The sequence below is a fragment of the Neoarthrinium moseri genome (assembly GCF_022829205.1).
Source record: "Neoarthrinium moseri strain CBS 164.80 chromosome Unknown scaffold42_Wmoseri_CBS_16480, whole genome shotgun sequence".
Classification (NCBI taxonomy): Eukaryota; Fungi; Ascomycota; class Sordariomycetes; order Amphisphaeriales; family Apiosporaceae; genus Neoarthrinium; species Neoarthrinium moseri.
The window spans coordinates 326,489-347,329 of record NW_026055156.1 but is presented as its reverse complement, the minus strand read 5'-3'; the positions used below and the strand labels follow the sequence as shown (position 1 = coordinate 347,329).

General features: G+C 54.7%; 8 protein-coding genes across 8 annotated transcripts; 6 read left to right on the top strand and 2 right to left on the bottom strand.

Moving 5' to 3' along the window:
- Window positions 1-2,513: 2,513 nt before the first annotated feature.
- JN550_009388 (uncharacterized protein) lies at window positions 2,514-4,097 on the top strand (the record flags this gene model as incomplete). The annotated part of the gene is made up of 5 exons (XM_049321455.1): window positions 2,514-2,902; window positions 2,958-3,092; window positions 3,145-3,428; window positions 3,493-3,769; window positions 3,842-4,097. The coding sequence occupies 5 exons, from the start codon at window positions 2,514-2,516 to the stop codon at window positions 4,095-4,097; spliced, it is 1,341 nt and encodes a 446-aa protein (XP_049168745.1).
- A 2,268-nt stretch (window positions 4,098-6,365) lies between these two features.
- JN550_009387 (uncharacterized protein) lies at window positions 6,366-6,868 on the top strand (the record flags this gene model as incomplete). The annotated part of the gene is made up of 2 exons (XM_049321454.1): window positions 6,366-6,565; window positions 6,649-6,868. 2 exons carry the CDS (start codon window positions 6,366-6,368, stop codon window positions 6,866-6,868), a joined length of 420 nt encoding a protein of 139 aa, XP_049168744.1.
- Window positions 6,869-7,441: 573 nt separating this feature from the next.
- Window positions 7,442-8,762, top strand: JN550_009386 (uncharacterized protein; the record flags this gene model as incomplete). Its single annotated transcript, XM_049321453.1, has 4 exons — window positions 7,442-8,172; window positions 8,309-8,382; window positions 8,460-8,667; window positions 8,723-8,762. The coding sequence occupies 4 exons, from the start codon at window positions 7,442-7,444 to the stop codon at window positions 8,760-8,762; spliced, it is 1,053 nt and encodes a 350-aa protein (XP_049168743.1).
- A 268-nt stretch (window positions 8,763-9,030) lies between these two features.
- JN550_009385 (uncharacterized protein) lies at window positions 9,031-10,345 on the bottom strand (the record flags this gene model as incomplete). Its single annotated transcript, XM_049321452.1, has 5 exons — window positions 9,031-9,104; window positions 9,155-9,548; window positions 9,599-10,134; window positions 10,194-10,235; window positions 10,291-10,345. 5 exons carry the CDS (start codon window positions 10,343-10,345, stop codon window positions 9,031-9,033), a joined length of 1,101 nt encoding a protein of 366 aa, XP_049168742.1.
- A 1,327-nt stretch (window positions 10,346-11,672) lies between these two features.
- Window positions 11,673-13,820, top strand: JN550_009384 (uncharacterized protein; the record flags this gene model as incomplete). Its single annotated transcript, XM_049321451.1, has 1 exon — window positions 11,673-13,820. The coding sequence occupies one exon, from the start codon at window positions 11,673-11,675 to the stop codon at window positions 13,818-13,820; it is 2,148 nt and encodes a 715-aa protein (XP_049168741.1).
- Window positions 13,821-13,862: 42 nt separating this feature from the next.
- On the top strand, window positions 13,863-14,453 carry JN550_009383 (uncharacterized protein; the record flags this gene model as incomplete). Its single annotated transcript, XM_049321450.1, has 2 exons — window positions 13,863-13,977; window positions 14,143-14,453. The coding sequence occupies 2 exons, from the start codon at window positions 13,863-13,865 to the stop codon at window positions 14,451-14,453; spliced, it is 426 nt and encodes a 141-aa protein (XP_049168740.1).
- Window positions 14,454-15,207: 754 nt separating this feature from the next.
- Window positions 15,208-17,921, top strand: JN550_009382 (uncharacterized protein; the record flags this gene model as incomplete). The annotated part of the gene is made up of 4 exons (XM_049321449.1): window positions 15,208-15,819; window positions 15,883-16,470; window positions 16,519-17,763; window positions 17,820-17,921. The coding sequence occupies 4 exons, from the start codon at window positions 15,208-15,210 to the stop codon at window positions 17,919-17,921; spliced, it is 2,547 nt and encodes an 848-aa protein (XP_049168739.1).
- Window positions 17,922-18,709: 788 nt separating this feature from the next.
- Window positions 18,710-20,792, bottom strand: JN550_009381 (uncharacterized protein; the record flags this gene model as incomplete). The annotated part of the gene is made up of 2 exons (XM_049321447.1): window positions 18,710-20,027; window positions 20,101-20,792. The coding sequence occupies 2 exons, from the start codon at window positions 20,790-20,792 to the stop codon at window positions 18,710-18,712; spliced, it is 2,010 nt and encodes a 669-aa protein (XP_049168738.1).
- Between the last annotated feature and the right edge of the window lie 49 nt (window positions 20,793-20,841).

Sequence of the window (20,841 nt, the reverse complement as noted above, 5' to 3'; positions counted from 1 at the left end):
TGGTTGCATTGTAGGTACTTACGTCAGGTATTCGTGGAGTTGGCATCCAATGCGGGCGCACGTCGGTGAGGCTCTGAAACCCCAAATTCGGAGCAACGACTCGGGCTCAGGGATCGCTTGCCTGCTCCCGACACCAGATTGGGATCTTGGCCTCGGAAGAATCTGGGCCCATGGAATGTGACGAGTAATTTCGATCTCTTGGAGTTGGGAAATTTCTCGGCTTGCATTTGGCTGGTAGCGGTTCATCAGGCTGCGGGACACAACCTCAGTAGAGAAATTACCAGTGCTGTTCCGGCGCCCACAGGTGGGCCGGTCTCCCAAAAGTAGAACCGATAGGGACGGGAAATTGGGACAAATACAGGACCGTTACCTTGTCATACCCCATGGCGCCAGGAGAAGTGGAAAAGAACAGGCTTGGGCGGGCTGCGAAATGCAACCGCATTTTGGTCAGGATGCTACCTTGCCGTGCTCAGGCATCCCTGAACCATGCCTAGACCGACCAGTCGGGGTCGGTCCAGAGCCCTGGATTTTGCTTTGTGGCAGGTCTCGTGGGATCTGCAGATTTTGACAGCGGCATTCGGGATACCCGTGAGGAAAGCCAGCGGAAGGAATCGTCCCAAGTCTTCTTTTCGTACGAAGGCATGACTGACGGGGGTCTTGAAGCGACTATCTCTGGCCAAGTAGCTGGTCTTAGCGAATACCGCAATAGTCCGGGCTGGGGCCTGTCGATAACTAATCTGGAAGTCGGCCTATAATTCAGTGTGATGATTGGTGGTTAGTCTCCGGCCTAGCGTCTGCTGTCAAGGCCACTAAGCCGGATGGTACATGTCGGTAGAGCGGGATCGACGAGGCACGGAACTACTTGCCATGCATGGGTGTGTTGTATGTGTGGGATATATCTGACGATGGGAGCAGTCAGATGCAAGCAATGGGCGATCACACTCATGAACAAAGTGTTCAAGCAAACCAGGTTACCCCCAGTGGGCGTGTGTAGCCTCCATCACTGTGGTGCGAGTGGTGGCTGCGGGGCGGACTATGCCGAACAATTCAGAATCAGACGTGGTTATTTGTTGCGATATTATATGGCGCTCACGCTGTCGGCCTCCTGGAAGCCCGGCGCTCGAGCTTGCCAAAAAAGACAGGTACATGCCTCATGCGAACGAGACCAACTGGGCCCATCAGAAGTGTGAGGCTTTTACTGACCGGTGTGTTGCGCAGGCGCTCCTAAGCAAAGCACGCGATGGGGCGTCCCTATAGCCTAGTCGAAGTTATAGTCACCTGCCGAGCCATACGTTGCGAAGAGGCTCCGAGGGTAGTCAAGCAAGTAGAAGCCGCATGGAGAGAGTCTGCAGGGACTTTCAAACTCGGTTAACGATTGCGACGTCCCTACTTCAGCTTGTGCCAGGTCAAACCGGACTCCCGTCTGCTCTCTAGGAGGCTTGTGGACGCGGCGCTCGTGCCAAACGACGGCAAGGGAGATTACCTAAAGCAGTATATGTCCATCTTGGTGGACTCATCAAGCGGCCTTGGCCCCAATCCTTCTCACCGAGAGCGAAGGGCAGAAGCTCTCCTGCTGCAGGACCATGTCCGATTGGGAACAGGCCGTCAGGCGTTCGGCAGACCGAAGGGGGGTAGGAGGGATCTATCTTGGCTATGTACAGGGATCTACACAGCTAGCAAGTAGCGCGTCCTGCCAGGGATTCAAGCCTTCAAGGTTGAGCTGCTAACTAAAGGTGGGTGCCAGGCCTGCTAGGCCTGCTAGAGAACGGCGGAACGAGCGCTGCACCGGCCCAGGTTCTCCACCCCAGCCCCCACAGCCCACTGAGCGGCACCCTGGCAGCTTTGGGCTGGTGGACGGCTCTTGGTGCCCTTTGGAGCAATAAAGTTGCGCCTCCCCCAACCTAGTTCGTGTCTTACCTCTGCTCCATATCGGAGACATCTCGCGCGCGCCGTTGTAATAATCCAAGACTCCCATCGCCAGATCTTGACTGCTCCCTGCCGCGCACTACCCGCTTGATATACCGTTGGCAAGGCTGCGACCTGGAGAGAGCGAGCATCCGCGGTGCCCGCCCCTGAGCCATCTGGCGCTCCCGTTCTGGTGGCAAGAGCATTTACCTCTGACCGCACATGAGGTTGCGACCTTAAAATCTGGCTCAAAGTGCCGCCCGCCGCGCATAGAGACCTGCCGCCAACACCGGCTGCCCGCGCCTGACCGTGTTCGAGAGACATCGAGAGGCGCCCCTCCTTCCAACCATTCTTCTTTCGCGGTGCCCGGTGCATTCCTCTTCCCTACAGGCTCCAGAGCGAGTCTCGCCATCCGTTTCAGTATAGGACTCGGTGGATATTAATATCTCCGCTGCACGTGGAAGGTTCTGCAGAGAAAGAAGCTTTGCAGGCCCCAAGTCTGGCCAGGCACGCGACTATCTCGGACCGAGTCTTTCGACCAAGTACTGTTCCAGCGCGTGTGAGCCGGAGGACTGGACTCAACAAAGTAAACCTCCACCGCCGCCGCCATGAATCCGTATCCTGCGCCAGTTGCCCATCATCCTCCCCCCCAGCAGCACGGTTTGCCACCTGATGCTGCGGCACCCCCGCCATCACATTATCACCACGGACTCCCGCCTGCTCACGAACAATCCCACCAACTACCGCCAGCCTTGCCTCATCAACACCAGCATCAGCCTTACTATCCAGATCCCAGGGTACCGCCAATGGCCCCACCAAGAGCCGACCATCTGGGCCACCCTCCCTTACCGGGTATCAGGGACCACGCCCCCGAGGTCGGCCAGAGAGAGAACGGGAATGGAGCTACGACTCTGAAGGGGGAAGCTGACACTGAACGTCCTCCGGAGCACCCACCGCCTCCCTCTGTTGAGAAGGACGACGATACGAGAAGATATAAGTGAGTTGTACCTGCTGCATCGGTGTCTCGCGGGTTCTAACTATTCTCCTACAAGACTGGTGTGCGAGCAGCAACCGCAGCGTGCTAGGATGTGTGGCTTCGGTGATAAAGATCGTAGACCCATCACTCCTCCGCCTTGTATACGCCTAATTGTCATCGACAAGGCAACAGGGAAGGAGGTTGATTGCAAGTATGTCGTCGGCCTGCGGCAAGACCACGAACTCGTGCTGACTATATCGCAGCCAAATTGAGCACCAGATGTACGTGCTAGCTGTCGACCTGTGGAATGCCGAAGGAACGAAGGAGTACAACTTGGTGAAGCATTCAACAAACTCACCTTCCATCTCGTCAACGACGAGCACTTCGTTCCGAGAACTGGAGAGCTCAGGACCCGGCCCCTATCCTCAACAACACTATCCGGTTCATATGCCTCCGCGCGAGACTGGCCCTTACGCTGCTCCGCCAACCCCTCACGGTATGCCATACCCCCCGCCCGTGCCTGGATATAGTCAAGAGTACAGCCAGGGTAAGGAGAACACTCGATAAAGTTTTTTCGCCGCAAGATTTCATCCTCTGACATTTTCTTATAGGACAGTACGGCAGCTACAATGGTCAACCTGTGGGCTACGGCGACTTTCATTTCCGACACCAGATGCCTCACAATGTTCCTCAGTTGCCATCGCAGACAGGATATGGCGGCCGTTACCCACAGGACGTGAGAGCAGCGCAACAGCCAAATGGCATGTACACGCGCAATCTTATCGGGAATCTGGTGTCAAGCGCTGCTCGTCTCACCGACCCCAATGACAAGATCGGAATCTGGTTCGTTTTGCAGGACCTCAGCGTAAGAACGGAAGGCTGGTTCCGGTAGGTTCCCCGCCTCCCTACTCATGATTGCCTGCCTGACCGAAAACGTAGATTGCGATTCTCATTCTGCAGTGTTGGTGTGCCGAACACGACAGGTGACACTCAGACCAGCGACCCCCAGAAACCCAACACTGGCAAGACCCCAATTCTTGCACAATGCTTTAGCGAGCCATTCCAAGTATACTCGGCAAAGAAGTTTCCGGGCGTTTGTGAGAGCACTGCGCTCAGCAAGTGCTTTGCTCACCAGGGCATCAAGATCCCGATCCGTAAGGAAGGTCCCGAGGGCAAGAGCAAAAACAAGGGCAGTGATGACGATGACGAGTTTTAATCTCGTGGCGCGCGTGTATCCTGTGGTTGGAAGCGAAGGACTTGGCTGGTGCCGCCACTGGCGGTGTTTGGAGGTATAGTGATCCCATTCACGTTATAGAAGTATTCGTCGACGACTGTATAGTTGCACTAGATACCAAGAGCCGGGGTTTGCTCCCGTTCTGTTTAAATTGGAGCTTTGTTTACTAACAGCGGGCTACTGTGAGAGTACTATATGATCTCTAGTATTATATCTCAAGAGGGATTGAGAACGTGCGGTGATACTCGCAACTGGCAAGTACATTACCACCCCAGGGTCACAAAGGAGTAAGTGAGAGGTGGGACTTAGCCCTCCAAATCGCTCGTCAGGCTACTGCATGTGCGTACGCGCGCGTACGTGGGTATAAATCAAGCGCCGAGGTAGCAGTGAAGGGTTGCGGCTCTTCTGGCAGAATTGATCTACCTAGGTAGCTAGCCAGGTCGGCCCCTCTGGTTCCTCGTAAGGCGCCGCTAGTGACGGTTGACAGCTGCATGCCACCACGTACTAGAGAATAGTTAGATGCTGCGAGACAAGTCGACACCATTCAGCTGAGACATTATGCAAGCAGCCTTGCCGATGTAGACTCCAACTCCACACAACTTGATGTCAGCTTCTGGTTTCATGAATGAAGAAATCGCGGCGGGCGAGATCTGCTTCTGAAGAGTCTACATCCCTTGCACTCTGTTCCAGACAGTCTGACACCGCTGCGAGGGTTTACTGGCCTGTTCTGTACATTGCGAGGGCAAATACGGGGCTTCTGCACTTCCCGTCTTGTACACCCTGCACCACAATGAGACAGAGGTCTTGCGCGGTAGCTGCCGCATCTCCCAATGCGCACAATGCATTTCTTCTGTCGCATTTTCCAGAAGCCTCAGATCTTCAATGCAGATCACCAAGGGGGGCCGACCCGAGGCGCTCAAGCAAATCCTGCGCGCCCGCGAGAAGGGTTCACCGGGTTTCCTGGAGGCCGTCTGATCTTCATGTCCCCGTGCAATGGGGAGCCGTTTGATCGCCCGCGACAACTCGGTTGGACCATCTGGTTCAGGAACCGGGGTCGGACACGATTAGATCGTACGGTCGAGACCCGGGGCGTCAGGTCTCAAAATCTGGGGGAGTTGGCAGGCCAGGGGTGACAGAGAAAAAAAAAACAAAGACTGCATCCTCAGCCTTACACCGTCGGGGCGATCAGGGCGACGACGGGCGAAGATGGGCATTGAGGCATTCGGAGGTGCTCGTCCCTCTACGCTTGGCGACGCTTCATGCATTACGAATTCCATTGACACAACCGCTGAACGCATTACGCATACTGATAAGTATTCACATATCACTGCCTAGGTAGTTCTAGTCAATCTCTCCAATCTTCGATGTACGGAGTTGCAGCAATACCTAGTGCTGGCATCCATCCATCGGATCGGCCCTGTAGAACCTATCGCTGAGTGACGTCAGTCGACTGTGCCAATCCCCCTCGACCGCCCGCAGTCTTGCAGTGGTGTGAGATACCACAGTATAGGAGGATGCAGGCATCGTGAGGCGAGACTCTCTCAGCCCCCGTGGTGGACAATGTCCATTGGTCAGGCTTCAGCGTTCATCAGCTGCAAATCACCACAGTTCATGACACCATCGAGTCATGCTCGAACGCAAAATGGCTTGTGACGGGAGCCTACCGGTGACGTTGGCCGGCGGCGTTTCCATGACTAACAGCAAACACGCCAGACTTTCCCTAGCCTCTCGACGGGCGAGGGGCCCTCCGGTTGCGTGCAAAGGAGCCTTGGTCGCACCTTGTGGAGCGGCACTTCTCCAAAATGATGCAACTAAAGATCTGGCCTTGCCCGTTGCCCTGATACAGGAGCTGCAAGCGTTTCTGGGCGCAAAATTTCTGATGCGGCGCGTGATCGCGCTGGGCCGCCCGCTGTGCCTGGGCGGGCGGTCTTGGGCTTTGGTCTAGGCAAGCCCGATGGTTGACTTTCGCTTCCAAGGCACGTCGCATATGTAGAAGGGATTCCTTATTTATTGACCCGTTCCACAATCTCTCACCTGTCCCCCGACGGCCCTTCGACATTGTGACTTTACCACTGAACTTCTTTGTTGTGACGACCGACACCATTTGTGCGACACCAGTCCTGCGCACTAACACGAAGCTATTGTGAAGCCACCCGAAATTGCACTGCGGCAAAAGATTGAAGAGCGCTCCTGGCAACTCAATCTTTGATTCTTCCCTTCATACCAGCGGAGACTTTGAACTCAGACAACATGACCGGAAACCTTACATCCACCGGCCGCGGAGGCGCTGGCAACATTGGCGATGTTTCCAAGTCGCCACGCATCGAGCCCAAGGACCTCCAGACGCCCACGCTGAAGACCCCCGTTGTGACCACTGGCCGGGGAGGCTCTGGTAACATGACTCCGAACCGGGACCCTGCCGAGACTCGCGCGCTCCAGGACGTTGGCCCGTAAGTTTCCTGCGCCTACGCCTTTCCCCTGCGCTGCGCGCGCAAGACGATATGTGGGATCTCGTGTCTAACGCACTCATCAGTGTCACCCGGCGCCCTAGCGAGGGAGCCACGCACGTTGGCCGTGGAGGTGCCGCCAACGTCGCCAAGCTCAGCGCCGCAGAGATCGAGAAGGCAAAGCAGTCCGGCAGCGCAGTCGAGGACGAGCCTGCTGTCAAGAAGGACGCGAAGGAGGGCAGCAAGAGCCCCAGCCTGGCTGCCAAGGGCAAGGAGTGGCTCCAGAGCTTGGGCAAGAAGGCTTAGAGCGCCTTCACTCCCAAGCGATCGAGGCCTTCCCGGGCGCCGACCGAAGCGGGCGGGAAATAGCCCACGATGCCGGTTTCTGGGGCCCCGTGCCGACGCATCTTATTCTGTTCTGCCACTTTGCAGAGGCGTGTTTGTTCTTTTCCCCCCGCTCTGCACAAACGGGGGGCTTGGCGTTGAGGGTTAGTTGTTCTGGATTTGGCGGATCGGTTGGGCCAGGCGGAACGCGAAAGAGTTGACGCAGTAATGTTTGCATTTTCGGGCTCCCGTCACGATATCCATTTGCCGCACGAGAAAGATACCAAAAAGCACCGACATTTTGTTTTATTTTGCACTGTTTAAGCAGCTTCCGAGATAGGAACTAGAGATGAGTCAATAGACCGCATTGCCGTCACGGAGTGGGCTTGCAGCGTGCATACAGTACTTGCGACCCCAAAGCATGACGGGGTCCCAATAAATACAACTCCAACTCCGTGTGCTATAATCCAAGCTGGCAGCTAGTCACGCCTTGCTCAGCCGTTGGTGTAACTTTGAAATAGCCCTCATGATAGGTGGTCATCCCCGCGCTCCACCATGTCGGAACCTATAACCACAGTATACACCACGCCCCCAACCGAGCTCCTGACGCTCCTGAACGCCCACCTCCCGCACTCATTACCCCTCCTCCGCCGCCTGCAGTTCACTCGCTTCCCGGGCGGCATCACAGAGCACACGCGCATCCTTTTCACCGCCGCGCCGGGCGACGCACTCACCTCCACAGCAGAACAGGGCTCCATCGCAACTGAGCAGGATGAAAAGGCCGCGCTGACGCTGCTGCCGCCCGAGGCGCCCGTGTCTTTCACGGCGGCGTACCTGGACCTCTCGCGGGGCCCGGAGACGGAGCTGTGGATGTTCTGCTCGCTCGAATCCCTCCCCTCGGCCAGCGGCGGCGGCCGGGTGGCCCTGGACCCTGCGGGCCGCGAGGCGTCCGCATCGGCGGCCCAGGCCGTCGCCCTGCTGCACGAGGTCCGGCGCCTGCGGGACGAGTACCGGCGCGGCCAGCAGCAGCAGCACGCAGAGCTGCCCCGACGGCCGGTCCTGGTCGGCACGCTGGGGGCCCCGCTCCGGGCCGCCCTGCTCGCCGCCGGCTGCATCCTGCCCTACGACTCGGACTGGGACAAGTGGGTGTTCCGGCTCGAGACGCTGCCGCTGCCGGCGCTGCGCCGGGTCGAGGACGCCATGGCGCGCGAGGGCCTGCGGTGGGGGAGGGTCCGGCGGGAGGACGTGCCCTTGGTCTTGAGCCGGACCAAGATCCCCCGGAAGGAGTATGTCCCTTCTTTTCGTCCTTTGTATATGTCAAGAGTCTTGTTCGTCCCCGTGGATAGCGGGGATTTGCAAATACAGACACGGTCGTGTGGAACAAATATAAGAGCAAGTAACGAGGCTGACCGTATGTCATAGGAGAACACTTGTGCTGCTGCCGAGCACGACTATCACGCTTGACGATGAGACGCCTATCGCCTGGTGTTTCCTAGGTATGTTATGCCCGCTGAGTGTCCTAAGGGGATGTGTAAACTGTGGCGGAACTAATATTTCTCATTTTATCTACCAGGTCCCGACGGGTCGCTCAGTAGCCTGCACTGCGAGGAGCAGTACCGCGGGCGCGGCTTTGCCAAGGCCGTCGCGGTCAAGATCATGCTGGATCATCTCCGGGACTACGGGGGCGACGGCTACTGCGCGGCCGATGTGGCGCCCGACAACGTTCAGAGTCAGGGCGTCTGTCGGAGCTTAGGGGGCAAGATTTTGTGGCGTTCTTCCTGGTATGGCCCTTTCCAAGATCACCATTTCTCCTATAGACTGTCTAACAGATTTCAGGAGTACAATAGACCTGGATCGACTTCCAGAACCACGGTAGTCCTGCAATTAGATTCATGGCAAACAATACGTCACTGAGCGGCAAATGAATTTCGATCACATTACGGAGTATCCCGTGATGGGATTGTCAACTTCTCAGTCTATTTGTTCGCTGTTGATGATTTGCTTTTGATCCGCCGCTGTTGGGTATCTGACGTTTTGCTATGCTGTAGAGCTATTACATCAGAAGAATTATAACATAGATTGTCTGACCCTCTCATCTAGGTTTAGGTCCGGGTACTGAGATTTGCCAGCTAATCATTGCGCACTCAAGACTTGGTCAATCGTTGAATTTCCGACAAATAGAATCTGAGATCGTCAGGCTTCACAAAGGGGGTGATACCTTGGTTCGAAAATTAGTGAAATCCTAGAGGCGGAGAGTTCTGAACATACCATGGCCGAGGTTGCCAATCCATCCCTTCTTGCCGCCACCGAAGAATCCCTTGACCATGTGCTCGACAGTCTTGGTAATGTTCTCGTGTGTGCCGTAGAGAATGGCAGGGTCCGCGTTGCCCTGGAACACAATGGGCCTGTTTCCACGGATTTTGACGGCTTCTTCGGGGTCGACCAACCAGTCGATTCCAACGACGTTGTAGCCGATGTTGCAGACCGAGTCAAGCATGGCGGTGGCGCCCTTGGGAAACACGATCATGGGTACGCGTTCCAGACCCATCTCCTGGAGCTTCGATGGCAGATGCTTTGCGATGTACGCCAAGTAGGGTTCGCTGAACTCCTTGAACGCAGCAGGAGACAGCTCTCCAGCGTTTGAATCAAACACTTGGATCGCCTTGTTCAGGTTAGCAACAGTATAATTTCAAATTCGCTTTACCTGCTCACCTGGGCTCCCGCCTTAACCTGTAAGGCCAAATACTCAACACATATTTCGGAGATCTTCTGTAATAGCGCCTTGGCCTCGTTGGGGTGGCGATAGATCCATGTTTTACTCTCCTTGTACGTCTTTGAGCCTGCATCGCCCACCATATACCCGAGCAGGGTCCATGGGGCACCGCAGAAGCCGATCAGAGGCACACGTCCTCTCAGCTTCCTCCTGGTCAACGTGATGGCCTTGTAGACGTAGCTTAGCTCTGCAGCAACGTCCACTTGCTTCTTGAGGACCTTTTCGTATTGGCCGTCGTCGGGCGAGGTCAGAGGCTGAGGGAAGTGCGGGCCCTTCTTGTCGATCATCTCGACGGTCATGCCCATGGCCTGCGGGATGACGAGGATGTCGGAGAAGATGATCGAGGCATCGAGGAGGCCTTCAAAGCGCTCAATGGGCTGGAGCGTGAGGGTCGATGCGACCTCGGGATCGCGGCAGCACTCAAAGAAATCGCGGTTGCCTTTGGCTTCGTGGTACTCGGGGAGGTAGCGGCCAGCTGAGAATCAATCAGCCCGGTTCTCGGTGAATACACCGCCCTTCAGAAGACAGACGTACCCTGCCTCATGATCCAGACGGGCGTTCGCTCGACATCCTGACCTGTGCTCACACCAGTCAGTCATAGAGCAAGGCACAGGGTTTCGGTAGAAAATACCCCAAGCTGCCCTCAGCAGGAGGTCATTCTTCAAGGGCTCGAATTCTCCGCCCATGGTGCTGACGGCGTTATACTACGGCAAGATACTTGCTGTTTGGCTGCGCAGTTGCTAAGTTCAGTGTGGGCGGTCGAAACAGCCCCGCGCTTATTGACGAAGCAAAATATTATGTCGAGGTCATCACTTGTGCACTCAGCTTCCGCACCCGAGGACCCCGCAGCCAGCGTGGTGGTGGTACTGGAGTACCATAGTCCAGTATGGATGGTAGGCCGCTAGAGAAACGCTAGAGCTGGGACGCTACAGGATATCGGTACCTGCAGCATCATTAGCCACACCGACAAGGATCGATCACGGGGCATTGAGCCACCCCAGGGGCAATTTGTTGTATATTGTCCTCAACGTGACCCTCGTAGCTTAGTATTCTGTCCAGCAGATCATGTTTCAAAAAGCAAACATGGAATACTCCAAGAATGATAATTTGTTTCAATGACTCCTTCAAAAAGGGAAGGCTAATATTTAACCGAGAGGGATATGCGAAACGAAAGCACCAGTGACAAGAGGATGTGAAGGCCTATCGCGTCTACAGTCGTTCACCACTCTCTCAGTTTGCCCAAAGTTACCAACTGCTGTGGTAGACTTTGGCTCTGATGATTCCTAGTAGCTAACTTACGGCGAAGAATGGCGGCGAAGATCATCCCGACATATACGTGCGCAGTTTCCCCAATTCTCAAGAAGCAGACATTTTCTTGACATAAGGCGGACGCATACTATCGTTAACGAGTAGATCAGAGCTTCGTTCTACAAACTAATTAATGGCCACTCTACCTAGGTACATACTATGGTATGGGTGTAATTACTGCAGTGTTGACAAAGTCTGCAAGTATTGCCCATGCCGCTTGGGTACGAAGATGAACTTGGTCGACGCACCACGCAATTCTACTACACTTGATGGCCTCTTGGCCCTTTGTGATTTCATTCCCTTTTCTCCCTCTGTGCATGAGATTGTGAATGCTGGTCGCTCATGTTTTCAGCTCTTCTACCTGGCTGATGGACTTCGACTTGTGCACTTACCCGGCCCGAGATGTACTTATCGGGTCTTAACTCGAGCTGGGCATCGGGCAATCGGGGATGCCTTAGCCCGCCAAAATTTCGGCGGGTCCAGACGACCAGGAACGGCACCGCACAAGCAGCTTGGAGCTCCTCTCACGGCCACCTTCACCTTCCTGCTAACGGCGCGCCATTGAGGCCTCAATCAACCGTCATCTGACAGACCACCCCCTCAATTGAGATGACATAGACCATCTACTCACTCGAGACCTAATCGGGGAGGACGAACGCGCCACCCAACCCGGCGCCTCGTTCCCTCCAACCCTCCGACTCGCCTATGTCGCTGCCGCAATCCACGCAGTGTTGCAGGGTCATCAACCGCCGAGTTCGACCGTCATGTGAGAGCGTGTGGATTCCCGAGAGCGCGCTCGCGAGCGCCTTCGAGCAGTACTGTTCCGTATCGAGGATCACGAGCCGACGCAATGGATCCAACATTCCCGGCCCGCTGGAGAATCGGAGGCGGTTGGGCAAGAGACACATGGGGGAGCTCAACTTTGGCCACACACATAGCACCGCGCCTTTGTGGGATCTGGCAGATGCTGTTGATTTGACACAATGGAAGTGGAAACCTGCGACCCGGTTCGAGGTCAGAAACGCGACGGGATTGTTGCTGGGCCGTCTCCAGAGCCGTCTCCGGGACTGGTGTTCTACGATATTCCGCGTGGAGGCGGCTGCTCCTGCGGACTTGACCCTGCCTGAAAGCCCCGGAGCAAACGTGTTCGGCAATGCTGAACAACTTGCAAAGACTGCAATCGATTTGTTTCTGACGCATACCCAGTCCGGCGGGACATGGAGAGCAAACGACGAGTTTGTATCCTTCTGCGCGAGGCTGAAAGTATTGATTGTCGAACAACGGGTCTCACGAGCGGTTCTCAGTAGGTTCGTGAGACGCTTGCCGCAAGAGGTACGCAGTCAAGCCAAGAAGTCCGGCGCTGTTCCGAGTGCAAGCGACACTGGCGTCTTCGTCTCCCACCTGTACAATGCCGTGCTGGACGGAATCTTGATGAGCCGCTCTTTGCTTGGCTACTCAATCAGTCATTACCACCCGGTTTACTCGGATCTACTAGATCAGACCTCACGCCTTGGGCGCATTGGATACAACAAGCTTGCTCTACTACGGCGGATCATGTCCGACATCCCTCGAGAATCGGTAGGCCAATTCGAAACAGAGATCGTTTCCAATATCACCCAACTCCTATACGTACTCCATCAAGATCACGCTGTCATCTCACAGATGAGCTTAAATCGCCGGATCAACAATATCCGCAGCTGCTTGGAGACCCTAACCTCTAATGTAACCGCACACCGGGCCATTCTGGAGAAAATCACACAGCGGATAGCGAAGCGCGATATTTTTGGCTTCAACAAGTTGAGAGATACGCATTACCTAAATGTGCGCCTCGATTGGCTGGGTCTTCTAGCTCGGCTACCTCAAGTAGAGGACAACTTCTTCGGCAAGGCATGCTCTCTCTTGGAGAAAGACAAGGCCACCAAGGCATGCTCTCTCTTGGAGAAAGACAAGGCCCCCAAGGCATGCTCTCTCTTGGAGAAAGACAAGGCCACCAAGCCACTATCACAAAAGCAACTATGCGAGTTGTTCCTGCTCAGACTCAATCGACGACATGTGGCAGTTGATCCACTGACTACCAATGAAACCGTTGCTCTTCATAAGGAACTCAGATCGATCCCGGATTCTCAATGCTTCGCCCAAATAAGTTCTACGCTTTGGAAGAAGGGGAGATTGGCACAGGTCAAAGAACTTGCCTGCTTTCTCCTAGACACGAGCCGACCGCACGATATTTATTATATCATCGGCGGGTTGGAGATGTACGCCCGTGGGGAGTCTAAAGCGCTCGCTGACCTAGCGATTCGTCTTGGCGACCCACAACTGGCTCTATTGGTGTACATCTGTTACCACCAGAGCCGTCAAACGTCGAGTGACACCTGGAGGACGAGCTTTGCCAATGAGATCATGCCTACATTTACGGCGCTTGGCGTAAACCCGGGAATGGTTCTTGACGCACTTAAAGTCCACCCTGTGCAGTGCCCAAGCAGAAGCAGAGAACTCTCGCAGAGTCGCGTTCAACGGACTGAGATGGCTGCTCTTGCGATTGCACATTCACGACGTATTTCAGACAGAGTTGCTTTCACGAATGTCAGCCGCTGCGTCAGATTTCTCCAAAGCCACAAGCATCGGGTTACGCCACAGGTTCTGGGTGCCCTTTACTACGTTGTCACGAGGGACCTTGAGGATGGAAGACCAGGGCGACAGACTCGACTCCGTTGGTTCTTGCAATTGCTGTCAAAGGAATCTGACCATAACAACGTTCTCAAAGTTGGAATGAGGTTGAAGGAGTGGCGGGCACTTTACCGTAGAAGGAAGCAGAAACGACCTTCCGTTGAAGAGGAGGCGAACATGCATTAGTATCAGGTTGCACTGGAGGCAGGGAAGCCGGGACACTGAAAGATGTGGATCGAGATTCAAATCTCGGTGGCTGCATCGGATCCCTCGCTGCGGATGCAGGAGAGCTTCATGTACATAGAACATCTAGACAACATACCCTTGGATGCCAACAATTCCGGTACGTCAGGTTTGGACCTGATGAACTGCGCTTTGGTTGGCCAGTCGTTAGAAGGCCTTCGCTAGTGTCCTGGATTCAGGAGTGTGATTGGCACTTGTGGCGGAATCTACTGCGTTCAACAACGAACGACCATCCTGCCCCGTCACCCGTTACACAACAGAACAGTCGGATCTCTTCAGATTTCGAGGCCGCTACGCCTAGTTCTGGCCTCTGGAACGGGTCGATCTGTGCACCCAAAGATGGCCTTATCTCGATGCGGCTCCACCTACTATACGCCAACCAAGCTCTCGGTTCTTCCAATCCCGCCGAGGTACCGCGCCTCCATGCCTCCTCCAAGCGAGAGCTCGGGCAACTCTGCCAACCCGGAAACCACCGATTCACAGCCCGTACCCGGAAGGGCCGACTATTGTGCCCGTCCACGTGAGGCCGAGACAGCACGCCCACTGGGTGGGCAAGACTTGCAAACAGCTCTATAGAAGGCGCCAAAGGACGGCAGGAAACTCCAGAGACCTAGGATATCATTGTCATGATTGGTGGCCGCGAAATATCGAGCTGGGTGCAGCTCATGCCGACTGCCCCTGTCCCCCCCAACAAACCCGGACGTTACTTGCTGCATTAAGTAGAGACCTGTCCCCGCAACAGATGTAACTGCGTACATAGGCACAAAAAGGACGGGCTGCCTGTGTGCGTGTGCGTGTGCGTGAGTGTGAGTGTGAGTGTGAGTGTGAGTGTGAGTGTGTGCGAGTCGCCCCGCGTTCGTTGGGTCACTGCACTGCACGGTCATGCTACATGGGCGCGGATAGCGCATCCTTCTATTGCTGGTCCCTGGGCGAGCACGATAACCACAGAACCGTAGACATTCCGGTTTTCAGCTTCTGCACTCACATCCCATGCGGCTGGGAGAGGGCATCAGCCGTGGGCATCCTTCCCCGACATCCAAGACGACTCAGCGCTCGTCTCTTCAAGGGTCGACTGCATGCGGTGCGGCCCGAACCCAAGCGCGCCCTCGCCAGAATATATACGGACACAAACATCCCCACCGAATCTTGCAGGTCGCCCGCACCACCTTGGACCGCAGTTTTTTACGTGCGTATCGCGAGTGCGAGCCTGCGAAGACCCTTCCAGCTCTTCGGCTTGTTCCTGCAAATAAATTGGCCTTCGCCGTTCCCAGCAATCTGGTAACTAGTGGGATCTGGCATAGCTCTGGCCCTAATGAGCCTATGAGAAGTCATGTATTCATATCCGCAGCCGCCGGCGCGCTCGCCGGGCCTCGACGCCAATGCTGCTGAGTCGGGCTACCCAAGGGACAGCGATCCCTCCACCATGGACCATCCGGATCAGGCTTCCGGCCAGGACGCGGGCCCCAATTCGAGGGGCGGCGCGGGTACGAAACCCATCCGCCGCCGCAATCGTATGATTAATAGTTGCCTTGAATGCCGTAAGCGGAAATTGAAGTGCAGCAAAACCTCCCCATCCTGCCTCAATTGCCTCAAGTCCGGTCGGGATTGCCTGTACATCGGCCCCAAGCTCGACGAGGCCAGCCAATTGCGCTTGGCCGAGATCAAGGAAAAGCAAGGTTCGCTCGAACGGCAGCTCGAACGCGATGTTGCCAAGTCCACGACCTCGAAAAGTGCCCTGCAGCAGCGCATATTGGCCGATGAGGTCGAGGACGACTACGATGAGGATCGTGATCTCGAGGCGACGCCCATGGTCGCTCTGGACCTGACCTACGAGGACGATGCGGATGGCACGGATGAGATGATCGACTTGGGCATCCAGATTGGGAAGATGCGCATCACGGAGAGGATAGGCGGCCTCTCGAGACCGAGAATATCAGAAGAGGTACGTGGTATACATGGATGTGATTTGTTTGTTTCCGCCCTGCTTACCTGATTGAATAATTAGATATCCGCCGGCCTATCGGGTCAGCGTCCACCAGGAGCTCCAGGACCCGGATATGGAGGACCACATCCGGCCGGTGTTCCCGCGGGTATGGGTTCGGGGCCTGGGCCGGACAATATGTCCGATGGAGGCACATCTGACATGTCAATCCCTGACTTTCTGAAGCCTGGCACGCAGTATATCCCCCCGACAAGCGGGTTCTTCTTTGGGCAGGTTGTGGAGCAGCCGTCACTTCTCTCATTTCTGCCGCATAGGGCTGCAGCGGATCGGCTGATGAGGCGATACTTCATCTCAGTCCATCCTATTGCTCCCTGCTCTCACCGGCCGACGCTGGAGGGCACGTATGCTACGTTTTGGGAAGAGATCACGTCGGGGTATGAGCCTCGACCCTCGTCACAGGCCATCGTCTTTGCCGCCATGTTCAGCGGCGCAGTGAGTATGGATGAGAGTGAAATATTCGGCGAACTGGGTGGCTACTCGAAAAGCAACTGGACCGCAAGCTTGAAAATGGGAACCGAGACAGCCTTGGGTAAAGCCAACTTCCTGAGGACTACCAAGGTAGAGACCATGCAGGCTTTCATTATGTACATGGTAAGTTTCGAAACTCAAACCCAGTGGGAAGCTACTAATGCAGTTTAGCTACCACTCTGTAGAGCTGAGATCTCGAGAGCGCATTCCGTTCTCGTTGGCGCAGCTGTCAGGATGGCCGAATGTATGGGGTTGCACCGGGACGGCGAAGCATACGGACTGACACCGTTGGAGACTCACGTTCGACGCTTGATTTGGCATCAGCTATGTTTCCTAGACATTCGTACCTGTGAGGCCCAGGGACCAAAGCCTGTCATAAGGAGGGACGATTACGACACCAAGCTACCCCTGAATTGCAATGAAGATGAACTGACCCATGCAGCCATTGCACCGGAGTCCTCAGACCACTGGACAACCAACACGCTGCCGTTGATAAGATTTGAGGTCAATGAGATGATGCGAATCATCTGGCTTGATCGGCGCAGGTTGGAGAACCGGAAGACTACTCTTACTGCAGTTCTCACCAAAATCGAGAACTTCAGACGCCGCATGTCTGAGAAATACGACCACCTTCTAGACGTGAGCCAGCCGATACAACGCTACGCAAGATGCGTGATGTATCTGCTTACATACCGTCTCCACGTCATGGTCCTTCATCCATATCATTCCAACGCGGCGAATCCTATGCCTCCCCGGCTGAGCTCACTCCTCATCACATCCGGAATCGTGATTTGCGAGATGGCAATACAGCTGGAAACGAACCAGACCTTTCAAGACTGGGCATGGTATCTGGGCGCCTATTTTCAGTACCAGATCGCTCTGCTTCTGGCAACTGAGGTCTACTTTCGGCCACAGTCGAGAGAAGCAGATCGGATATGGGCATGTCTGGACTACGTCTTTGGCATGGACCGCCGGTTGCCACCTGAGGTCAAGGGACCGCAACTTCTGGCAGAAGTTCAAGGCAAATCTGCTGTCTACATGCGCATGCGCAAGATGCGTGGTCCCACCACCACTGCCAGGGCACAGCCAGCTCAGAACGTGGTGGAAGGAACGCGAAGATCGTCCTCGGCTCCGGCACCCGTTGCATACCCACGTCAATCGCCGGTAGTCCCAGGGATGCAGAGTGGTGCAAAGCCAGAGGGCCCCAATGCTTCCCCTAACGCAGGTGTACCCATCCCCCAGCCACAGATGGTGTTTGCCGGAGTCTCCGACGGGCAGGCATTGTGGAGTCTGCCTGTGAACAATCACGAGAGCCCTGGCAGCAGTGATACGTCGAGCGTTGGGCAAACTCATCATGTGGGTATGAACGCATCGACCGGCCAGCCCATCGGCAACATAATGGACACTATTGACTGGGTATGTTCATCTTCTGTCCACTAGTAGAAATAATAGTGATACTAACAGGCGTGTAGGAGACCATGTGCACCCTGTTCCCCAATGACCCTACAACCGGTGGCTTCACAATACAAGGCTACCACGATCCAAACTTCGCTGTGCCGAACTGGGGTGCTTGAGAGAAACACGGGCTGTAGTTGAATACATGGTATTTAGTAGAATATAGGCCCGGAAAGAGAGACATGATGTGGCTGAGCACATGCTAAATGAAGATACTGGCCTCTCAAAAACCAAATGCTGGGAACTTAACGTTGAGGACCCCCTGAACCTAAAGTCCATATGCTATTGGAACATTGCCAGGCAGTGATCCCTTTGTGTGAAACAAACTATCATCTCATAAAAGCCTGGAGAGACTAAGGCAAGGTACGTATTGATATTGGCACAATGCCCACTCGGCAGATATCCGGCTCGAGGCTGCTTCAAGTAAGAATATGGAGATGGAATCAGCGTCGTGCTCTGGCATCTGTATATCAGCCTATAGGCACGGAACGGCTTCTGGGACTACGGCTTGGTTTAGAGGACGATGTTAAAGCAAGTTTGTAGAAAATGATGCAGAAAATGGATGGTGAAAAGTTGGTCCACCTGAGACACGATGTCTCATATATTGTCAGATTGTGGCTAATCGTGATTTGACACATCGAGTAACTGAACGTTTGTATACAATCACCTTATGATATTAACGTTGGACAGAGGGGCGAAGTGGTGGATACATGTGAGTGTAGAACATTACATGAACACCTCAACGTGGAACAGCGAATCTTCGTGACCTATCAAGCAGCCTCCAATGCTGCCGCGAGCAATTGCGCTCCAAAGCAGACATCGTTGAAGTCGTTGTGCCACAGAGAAACGTCCCGCGGTGGCCTCCTTTTGGGATGTGACGTACACCAGGGTTCTCACACCCAATGTCCTATCGTAGTTCCTTCTCGGCCTTTTTCACCCACTTGAAGTCTGGATCGTACCCGACATGGATGTGCTGCGTACGTGGAACTAGTCGATACCAGACCTCACGCATCCCACCAGCTACTTCCACCTGAATCTTTCCCGGCTTGGTGCGGGCCTTGCCGTTCCCCTTTCTATTTCTTGGCTTCTCGAATTTTGACGCAACTTCCCACACTTGATATGTATCGGAAACTCGGTTAAGCTTGTAGTAGTCCTCCCATACGAACTCTTTATTTCTGGATTGGGATATGAGGTCAATCTTGGGATTCGAAAGAAAGGCCCGGAGAATACTAGAGAGGGTTTCGCTAGGTTGGTCTGGTCTGGGACCTGAATCCCATCGTGCAGGGAAACAGGTAACGGACTCGAGATTGCCACCACCGCGAAGAAGGGCTTGACTTATCTCGCCCATTTGCTCTACAGTCGGGACAAATTCGAGCTCCCGCAACCGAGGCAGGCCATCTATAATACGGCCAACAGTCTTGGGCCCCAGAGACGGAATGTTGTACTCGGATCTCCATCCACTGTAAGAAAATCTCAAGACCCTCAAGTTCTCATGTTTGAGTATGGCTTGCAGGAGTGTTTCTGAGAGTCCTGGGTTGGCTAAACCGAGGCCAGATGGATACTCCCCATACACTAGAAGCTCCAGCATCGTCAGGGTATCGAAGGATGAGATGAAGTGACACTTCGCGTCGAAATAGGCCCCAAGTTGTTCGTTGTTGAAACTCAAATGATCGTCTGACATTCTGAGGTTCAGGATTCGCAGGCTTATGGGCATGTCTGTCGTACCACGGTACGAGGTAGCTAGGCTAGCGAGGAAAGGGTAAAATAGGCACTCTTGGTCGTTCAAATATGCGAGAGTCAGCTCACGCAGCCGGAGGACGTCAATGGCCTTAGCGAACTCCCGCATAAAATCCTCATCGATAAGGGTACCCGACAGGGATAATGACTTCAATGCAGCGAAATTATGGGCTTCGTCATCTTTGCGCGTGGCGTTAGCTCCTGTCGAGGTTCCCAGAGTCTTGTCCCAATCTCCGAATGGATTGCCGTAAGACGAGTTTGTATGGAGGGTGAGGCTCTGAAGTGTTGACATTGAATTCCGGAGCATGGACTGTACAACATTGAGCTTGTGCCCAACAAATATCGATGACCAGCCATGGTCTCGCACCACCAGATGCTTGAGGTTTTTGATATGGGCCAATGATGATATATCTTCTTCTCCAACCCTTTCTGCGTACAAGTACAGGGCTTTCAAGCTCTGAAGTGATGCAATAGTCTGGCTGATGGACCTGCATGGTGTTAGTTCATGTTTTCCGTGCGGTTGTCGACGAGGCACGCGCTGCTCAGAGGGAAAGAACTCACTTATTCATTACCCACGTTTCAAGAATCTCAAGGTTTTCCATGTTCTTGAGCGCCTCCTCAATATATCTGTCGACGATATATTGGTGCTTTTTCCCCGGATTCGCAGCACCAACTACCATTTGTCTCACAAAGCTGGCACACATGGGCATCTCTTTCTCGTTGAGGCCGGTTGGGTATCGCTCTTGTTGGCCTTTGTACTTACCTTCCTTCTTCAACTGCTTCTTCTGCGCTATCGTGAGGTGAGGCTCCAGCGTGCGGATGAGTTTGGGGATGTGTGCGTGAAACATGGCGGCGACGGCGATGCGGTTGTAGAGCCGGGGCATTGTCAGAGAATAACACATCTTGCTGGTTCGACCAAGAGCACTGAGTGTTGGTGGGTCTTCAATGTTGTCCAGGATGATACTGAGGACTTCCAGTGGGAGTGAGAGCATCTTGGCGTTGACGTCGACCGAGTTGATTTGAGGGTTGAGAAATTGCGCTTTGCCCTTGCTGGTAGTCGCATCTGCCGCCGTCTTTGTCTTGCCCTTCACCACCCCTCCTAGACTGCGGGCTCTTTTGGGTGTCGGCTTTGCCGCCGGAGTCTGCAGCTTTGGCTTCCTCACCGCAGCAGCCTGCCCGGGTGCATCTTGCTTGTCATGGGCCACATCCAGAGCTGGCAGCTCTTGAAGTCGGGCACTTCTCCTTGTTGCCATTCTGCTGCGGTGGTTTGGAATTTTAGATCATGCACATATATGCCGAGAC